This window comes from Adiantum capillus-veneris, chromosome 22 (assembly GCF_014529385.1).
Source record: "Adiantum capillus-veneris isolate H3 chromosome 22, ASM1452938v2, whole genome shotgun sequence".
Classification (NCBI taxonomy): Eukaryota; Viridiplantae; Streptophyta; class Polypodiopsida; order Polypodiales; family Pteridaceae; genus Adiantum; species Adiantum capillus-veneris.
Window position 1 is genome coordinate 98,015,006 of NC_140952.1, and position 13,604 is coordinate 98,028,609.

Here is a 13,604-nt window from a genome sequence, read left to right on the forward strand (position 1 = left end):
AACTCCACATCCAGAGGAACTCTATTACAACAAATCTTGAAGAGTTTTGAAAGATCTACGTTGAAAAGAGACAAAAACTCCTTTAATGCGTTAAGTTCAGAACTTACCTTCTTCAAGGCTCAGACGCCCAGATGATAATACATAAGACGGACCAAGCTCCTCCGTTTTTCCCTTATGAAGAAACGGGGAATGCAAATCTACCCTGGGTCTAAAATGCCCACTTGTGCTGAAATTATCTAAACCTTCACTTCTTTCTTGAGCTCTTGGTCCTACCAAGCCCTCAGCTCTACTATTGACATTATGAGATGCCGCAAACGATTCCTTAGAAACAGACCCATATTTGTCAGACAATCTCTGCTTTGGCCTGATTTCTTCCGAAAAAGATTTTCTGGTAGCACAAGAAGAACCACTCTCAGATGCCATTGGGAAGAAAGTAAACCCTCTCCTCCGACTTGTACTATGCAATGAACTGTTGCCTTCAAGCCGGTTTTCTCGCAACATAACATCTGACCCAAACGCATCTTTAACCGAAGCCTCATCTATGCTCCACTTGGGGTTCAAGCTACTTTTCTCGCGCCTTGAAATGATATGCGTAGCCTTTCCTGAATAGGAGACTCCTTCAAACTCACGCATGGATACACTACTTGTTCGTGAATAAGTGACCTCACTACATTCAGAAGCTGTCCCCTCACATTTAGAAGCAGCTGCAGAATCGGAAGCTGGCCCTTCACATCTAGAAGCAGCTGAACGATACATCCATTTATCTTTCCGACTTGCTTCAAAAGTTGAGCCTCTGACACTCTTCAAGGCCTCTGTATTATAGCTTTCTGTGTCTGAAGGTGCCTGTGAGTGTGTGAAAACTGAAGGGTTCTTAGAGCTCACCACATTCGTGAACATGGTAGAGTGGCCAACGCACATGCTGCTACTGCAATCTGATGTAACGGCAGCAGAAGCTGAATTCCACATAGACCCGTGTGCTCCATCCACCATACACTCTGGACGAATTGTTGAATCGTTCGCTGAGTCAATGGAAGAGTCTAGCTCAGATTCAGAGATGGACAAAAGCCTCTTTGGAGAAGAAGTGCTGAGATGAAATCCATCTGGGTGGTGCCTTTTCTTACAAGCAATGACTATGTCCCTCGGCATCTCTCTGGATGAAAACCTGTTGTGCCCAAAACACAGAGATGACACTCTCTCTCTCTCTCTCTCTCTCTCTCTCTCTCTCTCTCTCTCTCATCAATCAATCAACAGGAACGGAGACTAGATCCTACACTTAATTAACCAATTCTGCTCCAACTTGCTTGGGGATGGATGACTGTTATCTTGGGTGCGCCATGGAAGTGTTATCCCACCGGCATCGGGTCATCATGCCAATGGGCTTATCGTGGCTTTTAGCTAGAGCAAATGGGCTCTTCTGGCAAGGCGAAAATCGAAACGAAAGGTGCGATCAGGGCGCGTGAGAGACAGAGACGGAGGAGTCAGGACGACGAGAAACGGTGATGAGTTGTGTGCCATTAAAAGGTCGACCAAGTGAGCTTACAAATGAAATGCAGACACAAAGGCAGGCATTCACGTGGCTGGGGGGTGCCCCTGTGTCCGGCCATCTGTGTCCACCGTTTAGGATGTTTCTAGGACGCCCAATTCTAGCCTGAGAAGGCCTTAGTAAAGCATTTAACTCTTGTGAGCACTTGTGGACCATCGCATGAAGCTTGTTGATTAGTGTCGCATGGCACGTTAATGATGGCAACCTTTTTGGCCTGCTAAAGCCTTACAAACAAGGTGGTCTATAGTAGCCGAGGGCACTGCCTTAAAGTAAAAATTAAAATTGTTGGTTCAAAGTGTTATTAAATATGCTTGGCGGTTCATAGTAAATGATATAAATTGTGATCTGGGTTATGGAAGATATGTGGTTTACACTAGTAACTTACTGAAAAGTGTGGCGTAGGAGAGAAAGTATTCAAAGATCTGAACCAATATGACCCACTCCCAAGGTGTTGTATCTTACTCTTGCTGAGAGAATTTCTTGAGAATAGCGTTATTGCATTGTGTCCTAACGTTTGCAACCTTCCCAGCAAGAAGAAAAATACACATTACGAGGGTTACAATCGAAAACCTTTTTCTATCATTTTATGTGTTCACTAAGGTCAACTTTGCGTTGGCTCAACCATGATTCGACCTATGAGCAGAAATTCGCACTGTCACACTGAGTTAACTTTCTTTGAGTAGTTTAAGGCAAGTCTCGTAAGGCGCGAGGTATTGAACTCTTTGAGGGGCCAATTTTTCTAGGAAGGTTTGTTAGAAAGCACAATCAACCTAGATAGAATAGAGAAAATAAGCTAAACTTCTTTACTCTACATCAACAAACCAGACTTCTTTGACAGATCCATAGACAGTTGCCATCATTCTAAAATCAAGAAAAAAAACTGAAGTTGACAATCAAGTTCGTGGCAAGGAACTCGATACACACATGATGGCACTCGCCTTCCTCACAGAATTTTTGTTGATTTCCTTACCATTTTTCTCTTGTAGACACAATCAAAACTTGTAAGGTGCCGCTGGGAATCGAACTTGACACACATCCACCTTAACCACTGGGTTAAGATCCCATTGGCTCTTTCAACATTATTGCTCAAGCATGTCATAGAATTTAGCACATGTATTATTAAATGATACTCGGAAGTAGGAAGGATAAAGCAGAAGCCATGCCTCCTTTTGAGCCACTATTCACTCTTCGACGGATGTCTTGCTTCCCTTTCCAAGAACTATGTACTCATAACCACGTAGTAATGTACAAATCAAGAGGCAGTTCAAAGCTACACAACCAAGGAGACACCTTCGAAGAAATTACCCATCAGCATCATTACAAGTTCCTTGGTAGGGCAGAAGAGGGGTCATGGGGAAAACTTAATGGCGACCCAAAATGATAGTCTTAAGTTTTCAAGTGACTCGGTACAAGTTTGAAAAAACCCATAATGTTAGTCTTCAGATGAGCTCGATGAACATCTGGTTTACAAATCAAAGATACCTGCAAAGAAGAAGAGCTTTGTTAGAATTGGCTATGCATGACTTCAGTATTCTTAAATAAAAGAAGAGAGATTTGAATGCAAATTGTCAAACTAAACGACCATCAACGCAAAAGTACTATGGACGGAACAGATTGTCCATGGTAATGAATTATCATATCAAATGGGCTGGAACTTCTTTCTTATTCACTTGGCTAGGACTGAGCTTTCTTTCTTTCCTTTTTGAACCGGCCTCTTTTGCGAGTTCATCTCGGGAGAAAAATTGGGATTGATGTACGTTAATTATTTCATGGATGATCTACTGGAGATTCAACAGCATCGAGCAAGGTTACTGAGAAAAAGAGAGGCCTACAGACCAGGAGACACACCCAGAGATAGATCTCAATGTTCTTTCATCCATAGAGTGAGCAAAGATGAGAGCAGTCAGAGAGGACTAGGAGAGATATTCTAAGTGATCGAGTAGGCAAGCTGGGGAGATCTAGGAGGCCCAACCGGAGGAGGTTGAAGCATAGGATCACATTCATATTGGCACGACATAAGAGACTCCCTATGTGGATTCTCACCATGGAGGACGTCGGCACAATCATTCACCGGCTGATGTGAACCATCAATGGATTTGATACATACATATCCACAATATGTATTTTGAGACACCTACCCATTTTTTGTATATGTACCCCTCGGCTCATGCTACCCGCCTCTTGCATCTCTATTGGTGTTCTTGTTTAGTATAATTTCTTTCCTTTATCCAAACTTGTATCAGATTCATGGTCATTTTGGCCTGTTAATATAATATTTCATTTCATTACTCTCGTTTGGATCAGCCAGAGAGCAGTGTCTCTCTTCATCTCTAATACCCGCGCACACTTTTCTCTCTCTCCCCCATCCTCCTACCCTCTCACTCTCTCCCTTGCCTTCTCTATCTCGGATCACCAGCCAAAGGCGAATTCCCTCTCCCCTTTTGACAGGTAAAGGTTCTCCCTCTCTCTTTTGTTCTCACACCCTCAATACACACATACACTCTTGTTCACACACCATCACCCTCTTGTTTTCTCTTGCTCTCATAAGCTGCTAAGCAAAAAAACATTTCTCTCTTGTATTCATATCCATACACACACACACTTACTATGCACACACTCTCGCCATCTTACACGCACTCAATATAAAAACACCTAAAACACACAGACACAATGCATACATACACATTCACAATACGCTTTTACCTACAACACACACATGAACACCATGCACTACACGCCCTTACATGTATAAACAAAAAACAACAAACAAGTTTCAACGAACATAATTGACGACAAAGGCGATGGCTAAACACGCCACAAATAAAGCAACTGCACCAAAGGTGTGCATCGAGCACACAGACAACCAACCGGACAATCCCCGGCCACTTCTCCTCAAGCGGCCTTTTGGCTAGTGAGTTGCCAAACAGTTTGTAATTTGTGTAAAAGAAGTGTGTGTGTGTGTGTGTGTGTGTGTGAGAGAGAGAGAGAGAGAGAGAGAGAGAGAGAGAGCACCTGGTCTCTCAGAGGACAATCAAAGCGCCTACAAATTGTTCTCATGCATAGCTGCAGCTCATCGTTCTGTCGAAAAGCGACAGCTGCATCCAAATGTAGCACGCAGCACTCACAAAACCCTCCTGGCGTCAATTTTTAATTAAGAAATACCTCTATGGTAACAAGCATTCACAACAAAAATAGCAATCCAATGCATGCCGTCCACCTAAAAAACATACCCTTACTGGGCAACTCCCAATTGGCCTGAGGCCCTATGGCCATGGCGACAAGAATCCTCCCCATAGACCCTGCCTAACGGCAGTGCCAACAAAGGGAGAAAGGTGTACATTCGCCTACTTTTGCCAAGTATTATCTCTACTTTTGGAAAAGATCGTCGATCCCGGACACGGCTGGACATCCCCTTTAGGTTTTCCAAAGTGAAATGGTTGCATCTACATCGTACACAGGGCATTGGACAGGTGAAGTGCATTTGTTATTGTAAGCTTTGTAAGCCATGCCAACGTTTAATGTTCAAGCTTGTGAGCATGGGATGTGTGTTTGTTAAGCCGTCGAAAACCTTAATGTATGTATGAATCGGCAGGAGCGCTGATTGGAAACGGTGCGACCTTTTGTATCATTATGTTCATGCGGAGTTATACAGTCACGAGCCCTCTACGTGTTGTAATTGTATCAAGATGAAACTGTATTTTGATGTTAATGATGATGATGATACTAGTACGGTGAATTATGTTTGGTCTCTTGTACCTTATCTGTAATGATGTATTCTTGAATTCTACCTGTAATCGTCTTTATACACGGATAACACCACCACGATGATTGGTGGTAGCTGTGGAGTTGGGGTTCATGGCGCTGACCACTGAGGCACGACGGATTTCATGTTACGGTGCGGACAAGGTCTCATGGTCCACCTTCTCCCATCCTTCTTTCATCATGGTAGCAACGTCAATTACGACAATCCCACCTAATTAGTGACGCCACTCTGGCAGAACCAAAAGACTTATGGGGGAAAGGGCGTTGGAAGTCGATACGATCGAAGTCACAGATACATTTGCCCAAGTGGACACTCTCGAATTGGACCGATTTATAGACGTACGACGCGAATCTGACTCCACTCCGGAATCTTTGCAAACCGCGTCTCCTTCTTCGGATCGGGCTTATGAATCAGATGGTGTTGGCCTTCCCGAACCACTTTTGTCGACGCTAATGGGATTTGGCCTTGGAGGAACTACAACAGCAACTGCGGCCATAGTACCAGTAGTAGTCACAAGTCGTAATCTAGGTGGGGGTGTCACCACCATTGCGAATCCCACTTTACCAATTAGAGGGACTAATTGCGGCTATAGGAGTCCCACCCGGGGGTTCAGCGGCGCCTGTTATGACTGGACCAGACCCTTCCGGAGCTTTCAATATGGTAGGACCAGGCGGTAAGCATCATGGTCTCAAGTACAAAAAATTTGCAGGAAAATCTAATGAAGATCTCAATTTCCATGTTCGATCCTTTGAAAAGTGGTATGCACTATTGGACGGTAGTGGTGATGTGGTGCATAAGGAAACAGTCTTTGAAACTACTTTGAGTGGAAAAGCTTCGAAGTATCTTGCGAAATATCCAATGACTTATTTCAAAACTTTTTGGAATATTGTTGTAGCGTTCTTGAAGAGATTCCGTACAGAGAAAATGACTTCGCAGATGATGGAGCATTTGCAGTTGTGTAAGGAGAAGAGATTCAATGTGGAAACTTACACAGGTAAGTTACGCATCTTACTTCAACGGATGTGAATTGCACGCCGAGCGGACGAGATGATGAATTCGTATTATGTACGGGGTTTGCGAAAGAGTCTCCAAACCGCACTAGCCACAATTCACCTGGAAAGGGTATCATTGGAACGGGTTATGTTGGTAGCCCAGGTGGTGGAGAGATCTTTGGGTGTTCCCTTCTAACGAAATTTAAGAAGCAGTCAACAGAAAGTGACTCCGAAGACGATACAGACAATGAATCAGAAGAGGATGCGAGCTCAAAAGAGGACAAAGGTCCCCCTGCACGATCAAAAAAGACCAAGGAAGCCAAAAAGAAGGCCCTGGTTGTGGTGGCAAGAAAGGGATAACCCTCGGAAGTAGACACCTCAAAATTACATTGTACCAAATGTTAGAATGACGATCATTCAACAAGCAACTGTGCACTAAATCAAATGTGGTGCGACGTTTTTCAGATGAAGAATCATAATACCAGCCAATGCCGATATAATTCTCGGAACATGGTCAATTGGCAAAGTCAACAAAAGAAGCAGCCAAGTCAATCACCCAATGCAGTAGTTGCACACTAGCAAGAGACCCATCCCTTCAAATCAAGGACTCCGCTTTTGTGGCCGAGGGGGCTGCAAAATATGACCACAAGAAAGCAAAAAATGGAAAAGCGCCTAGTACAAACATGGTGTCCATTGATCTACTGATAGTGGAGGATGTAACAACAGACGCACTTAACTATGTTGACCCACCAGTCCAATTCATCACCCGCTCGGGAAAGGAAGTTCATCCGAGTCGAAAGGTGGTTTTGAAACCCGTTACGAACAAATAATTGCCTTACAAAATACGGTGAAATGGGCGGAGCAAGAACCCGTATTGTTACTTCAAGTTCGTCCGGAGGAAATTCCACCAAAAATCTGGGATAGACAAACACGACTGCAACCATCGAAGAAAAGACGGAATGTGGGAGTAACTTGTGATGTTCCTACTACAAAACCAGTTAAGATTGACCTTGTGATGAACCCTGTAACAAAAATGGCCGAGATTGATATTTGGGACGCTATGGTACAGCTTCCCATTCATATCAAGATGGGAGATATGCTCCAATTGGTTCCCGCTTTCAAGAAATAGTTAATGTATTCACCGAAATGACCATCAACCATTAAAATTATACTAGAGAAATGAGTTCTTTGGCATATGATTGAGGCTCGTTGATCACATCGAGGCAGCAACATAAAAAATGTATTGGTGGTAGATGGCGGTTTCGGAGTCAATATCATTACATGGAAAATGTGTAAGAATTATGGATGGTGTGAATTGGAATCTGTCTCGTTCTTTGTCCGGATGGCGGACAAAAGAAGATTTCAAACCCGCAATATCCTACGAGGTATCACATTTGATATTGGATGAATCCCTTTTGCGGTATCCTTTGTGGTGCCGGATCTCCAAGGCCTACAATCTCATTACCAGATATTGTCGGGCTAACCATGGTTGTGACAAGCCAAGGTGAACCAAATTGGGCCAGGCTTACGCTAACAATACGGAGAGGATCAAGGAAGGTACAAGTTATGTATCAACAAGCCAATGATCTTTGTGATGAGAGTCGACCTATTGTGACTGAACTTGTAAACATGATCGAAGGATTAACAGATGAGGAAGAAGCTGAATTCTTGCAAGAAAAGCAGGATTTGATGGCTATTTGTACGGTGGACATCGAAGCCATTTGAAGTCATTATGCGGAGAATGTCCCGACCAAACCATGGTGGGCTGAAGCTGAGTTAAGTTCCAAAAGTGATGTTCTAGACTTGGCGGAAAAGAGTAAATCCAAATCCAAAATGATGGATTTGAAAGAGTTATTTTAGCAAGAATGCAAATTTGAGAAGCAAATGAATAAGGTCTTGCGAGTCAAAGAGGATGCAATCTAAGAAGTCAACTTGGAGACATCATACATCCCTAAACATGTCAAGATTTGTGCGGATTTGGATGAATCCTTTCAAACGAATTTGCTCAAGCTTTTGACGAAGTTCATGGATGTGTTTGCATGGGATTATTCGGATAAGAAGGGTCTTAATCCCAGATTTTACCAGCAGCGCATCAATTTGAAGAAGGATGAGATTCCCACCAAGCAGACTTAGTATCTCATTAAAGAGGAACTCGATAGGCTATTGAAGGTTGGATTCATTGCCCCAGTTGATAATCCGAAGTGGATCTCATTGATTATGGTGGTTCCAAAGGAAAACAAGAAGCTGTGCATCTATGTTGGCTACTGAAAGTTGAATGCGGCTATAGTACCGAATCCTTAACTTTTACTCCCACTTTTAGATTCCACTTTGGATGAGATGGCCGACCAATAGATATACTCTTTTGAGGATGATTACAGTGGGTACAATAGGGTTCGAATGGTAGTCAAATATCAACCAAAGACCGCTATCATAACAGCATGGGGAGTCTTTGCCTACACAAACTACAGTAATGTGGTTCGGATTGAGGAATGCACCTAGTACGTTTCAAAGGGATACGAAGCAGATGATTGTTTTGTACTTTACTAATTTTATGTGCATTTTTTTGGATTATTTCTCCATTTCTATGGATAAATTGAAGCATTTGCATCATTTGCGGCTTTGTTTCAAAAAATGTTGAGAAACCTGATCGAGCTTTAATCCAATGGAATGTGTGTTTGCGATGGCTAGTGGAACGTTGTTGGGCAACATCATCTCCAAAGATGACATTGCGTAGATCCCAGCAAGATTGTGGCCATTATGCAGTCACCCCAACCCGATTCACCAAGGCCACCCTGAGGTTTCTTGGTCAGGTTTGATGGCATTGCCAACATCTGTAGTTTTTGGCGTATATTGCGGTGCTGTTGAGTATGTGATGGCACATGTGGATAAGAAAGAATTTAAGTGGACTCTAGAATGTGATTTGGCTTTCCATCGCCTTAAATTGATGCTAACTAGAGCACTCGTTCTTCTACCTCCAAATTGGGATAAGGATTTTCATGTCTTTGTGGATGCGTCTGATATCACAATCGAAAGTGTTCAGATGCAAGAGACAGTAACCGGTTGGTTCAGACTGGTGTATTATGCTAGTAGAGGACTTTTTGCAGCAGAGAAAAATCATTCAGTGATGGAGAGATAATTTTTTGCTATGGTGTACTCGGTGAAGAAGTTCAAACATTACTTGCTTGGAAAATTATTTTATTTCCATGTTGACCATTCTGCATTGTTGTTTCTAGTATGACAACAGAATTTGGTCGAGAAATTGGCCAGATGGATGATTCTGCTACAAGAATTTGATTTTGAATTTGTGCATCGACCAGCTGTGCAACATGTGGTGGTGGACTATTTGTCCCAATTGGATTCACGAGAAGCATCCACTAGTGTTGAGGATGAGTTGTTGGATACACACTTGTTTAGAGCAGAAGTTGAAGAGAAACTTGTTCCATCTCCAAAACCTCCTCCATGGACATGGTACGAGGAGATAATGATTTTTCTACAGGAAGGAGTTATGCCAGCACATTTGAGGGTTGACCAGTGGAAGAGAGTAGCACTGAAGAGTCATAGGTTCGAAATCTTATTGGGTCAGCTTATTACAAAGATCTGTGGGGTACGTTGTATTGCTCCGATGTGTTCCTGAACCTAAACAACGAGCAACTCTTGAAGAGACTCATGAAGGCATTGTTGGGGGGACATTTGTCTGGACCACTAATCGCAAAGAAAGTATTTCAAATAGGACTATGGTGGTCGATAATTCATGCAAATGCAATGAGGTTTACAGCTCAAAGCGATGTTTGCCAATGGATTGGGCGGCCGATTAACAAGGATCGCTTACCACCATTGAATCTGATCCTACCACTCAAACCATTTTAGAAAGGGGGTCTTGACTGTATATGCCCAATCAAACTGATAGCAAAGCGATCGCAATGTAGATATATCTTGACTTGTACAGATTACAGTACAAAATGGATTGAAAGGTGGGCACTAATGCGGTTTCAGTTGTTGGATGCCTATGTGGAATGTTTTTTCACGGTTTGGGTTACTGGTGGAATTAATTTGTGATTGAGATACACATTCTTAAATAAGGTGATAAGGGAAATGATGTGGACTTTCCAAATCATGCATAAGAAGTTTATTCCTTATTATGTGCAAGTGAATGGCTTGGTTGAAAGCATCAATAAGCTCATTATGTGGATGTTAAGTTAGTGACTGTGGAACGTGATGATTGGGATCTTAAACTTCCTGCAACACTATGGGCAATTGCACCTCATATAAAGTGGCTCTACGAGGTCTACTCCATTCAAGCTGGCATTCGAAATAAAGGCCATTTCTCCATTGGAATTTGTAGTACCCAGCATGCGAATTGTGGTCTCAGAGAAACTCTTACAAGACGACTCAATGGTCTATCGTATCGACGAGTTTCTCTAGTTGGAAGAGGATCGATATACCAATTTTAGGCTAATGCATAAATTTTAGTCCAGGTAGAAAAAACAAGTCGATCGGAGAATGTGGTTTCAGATCTTTAAACCAAGAGACTCGGTGTTGATGTTTAATTCTCGACAAGGGCAACATAAAGGAAAGCTTAAGTTGTGGTGGCTAGACCCATACCATGTTCATGAAAGTGTAGGTGCCAATGCTTTTTTTTTAATGGAATCTGGATGGCACTTTTATTATGAGTCCAGTAAATGGGTTCAAACTATGGCATTACATTGGGATGGTGCCCTGTAATCATGAGGAGAAGATAGCAACGGCTGATCCAACTGTCGATGTAATTATGTTGGTGAGCAACTTTGAATGCAAACCCTATTCATAAGGGGAACATTTGAGGGGATACTAGAATGAGTAGTGTAATTGTGACAGTGCATGGGGTCCATTAATTATGACACGCGTGAATTCACGAATTGAGGCATGGTCTGTGGTGTTTAACATGCACAAGAGATGCTATAAAAGTGCGGTGTCTATTTTGGACTCACTTTTACATGCTGAGTACTTTTATGTTCCTTGTGTGAGAGTTCTACGCTTTCTCAAGCATTCTTGCTACTTGCAAGCTTTTGCCTAGTCCGTCTATGTTTTTCTACAGCTTCTCCAGCTCTCTGCAGATACAACCATGGCACCAACAACGGGGTCGGCAAGCATGAAGTCCCTTACTCCTATCAACAATCAGATGACAGAAGGCATGAAGACATGGCTCGAGCGCAAATGTCGATTAGAATACACTCTCATTGATTGGGTGCAGGTACGGTCTTACCTGCAAACCCTCTTAATTCTACAGGAGCTCGTCGCCAAAGATAGCCAATCAATAGTGCACCTTCATGGCAAACCGCACTAGCTTTCTGTACAATTGGTTGCAAAAAAGTACCCTTGCATGTTATAAGGGTGACAACGCCAACATAGAAGACATTAATGCAAGATATGGTGGCGGCATATGGGAACCCAACTAGTAACGAGTTCCACTTGCACGGGTGTCAGGACTTGGAAGTGCGAGAATGTCTACGATGGGTGTTGGAAGGAGTTTGGATTATGGCTAAAGTCTATAGGAGGTGTAAATTGGGTGGAAATCTTAATCAGATAGCTGTTTGCAAAAGCCAGGCGTGTTGCTAGCACAACAAATAGGGGACAGACAGTAAAGACCAAAGTGGGTCAGATTTTGAGGTTCCCTGAACAAGGATATGAAGGGTGTATTTTTCGACCTTTCTGTGCCTGCTACGGCGTATGTAAGCTCTTGATGTTTCGATTACTTCTAAGCTGGTGACATTAGAAGAGGGGGAGTCCAGTCATTTGGCTACAGTCAGTATAGGTGGCACATCAGGATCGGCTCTATTACATCCACAAGTAACCTTGTGACGCTAGCCAAAAATTCCCAATTAGTAGTCAATTCCCGCTTAGAAGAAGGAATCTAGCAACCCCTTGCTAAAAGATGAAAACAGGAAATGCAGGAGTAGTGATTGCAGGCTTTGGCAGCAAGTCAGGTTGCCGATGTGTCGAAGCAAGTAGTGATGCGGTTCGCACTGTGTCAGTCCCATCTTCTTCTGTGATGTCCACTGTGGTGTCTACATAGACATCAGCGCCTTGGACACAGGAGTAGACGCAGGTATTGGGACCGATCCCTACCTTTGCAAAGTCACAACAAAGATCGGTCAATTTGGGCCAGAGTGCGGGTTATCACTAGTTACATCCCAACTACACACAACAAGCTCAACATGTTACGGACTACCTCCAATTCATGTTCCATGTTAATCGGCACTGGTAGAAACAAAGTCAGCAATTGCATGCGATATCGGCACGAAGAGAGAGAAACTTTGAGTTGACTGCACGAAATCAGAGGCTAATGGAGCGACTCAAGGAAATGGAAAAGCGATTGCACCAAGCTGAGTCACGTGCCTTTTCTTTGGAACAGCGTGAGGACCAGGCTTGGCAACATGCTCGTGGAGCTTTGGAAGCGGCCACGACAACAAAGGAGCAACAAGCACAGTCCGCCCGAATCATTTCAAAGGAATTGGCAAGTGAGAGTACAAACTTGTTGATCCAATTGACCTAGAAAGATATACATACAAGGGTACTCCAATCTCTACGTACTTGCAGCCAAGTGTGAGTGCACCAGGGATCTTTGAGACTCAAATACAAGGAGTTGAGACTCGGTTTATGGGAAGAACGGGATCCAATGAGTCTCTTGAATATACTCATGTTCTAGAGACTAAAGATATGGAGGTCAATAGGACATAGATTTTCAAAAATGATGCCAAGATGAGAAGAGCGAGCGAGAGACGTCTTATCAAGAGACCCCAAATTGGTCAAATTGGTGACTGAACCATGACAAATGAGACCATCTCAAGCGGCCAAATCTGACAAGGCAAAGTACAATGAGAGAGAGTATAGACCTGAAAAAAATATACATGAACATAGAATACCTAGTATGACTACTTTTTTGGGTTTTCAGAATCTATCTTTTCTTTCAATGGGAAGATATGATTGTTTTAATGATCTAATCGTGACAATTGTATCTCTATGCCTTCTATGCACGTGTGCACTTTGGCCACAATTCTTGCACCCTACATGACCATTTTGAATGAGCGAGCATCTACAATTGTATCTCTGTGGCTTCTATGTATGTAAGCACTGCTACATAGATTCTAATGGCCACATTTATGTTAAGAGCAAGTAGGCTCTTGAGACTGACACATTAGTCTTGTTGATAAAAGGGCAAGCCCTTGTGGATCAAGCACCAAACATAATGTGAGGATATGACTTGCCCTAAATACTTTGATTTAAAGGATAGTGTCAACTTCGATATATCGATAAAATCTACTATCAA

The 13,604-nt window shown here is 42.8% G+C and overlaps 1 protein-coding gene across 1 annotated transcript in view; it reads right to left on the reverse strand.

Moving 5' to 3' along the window:
* LOC147429875 (uncharacterized) overlaps positions 1-1,534 on the reverse strand; it is a 41,075-nt gene extending 39,541 nt beyond the window's left edge. The window contains exons 1-2 of the mRNA XM_086496067.1: positions 1,272-1,534; positions 108-1,162 (exon numbers count right to left, since the gene is read on the reverse strand). Of these exons, the coding sequence (XP_086352193.1) occupies positions 108-1,146 (1,039 nt within the window). The 5' untranslated portion in view covers positions 1,147-1,162; positions 1,272-1,534. The remainder of the gene's footprint in view (positions 1-107; positions 1,163-1,271) is intronic.
* Positions 1,535-13,604: the final 12,070 nt, after the last annotated feature.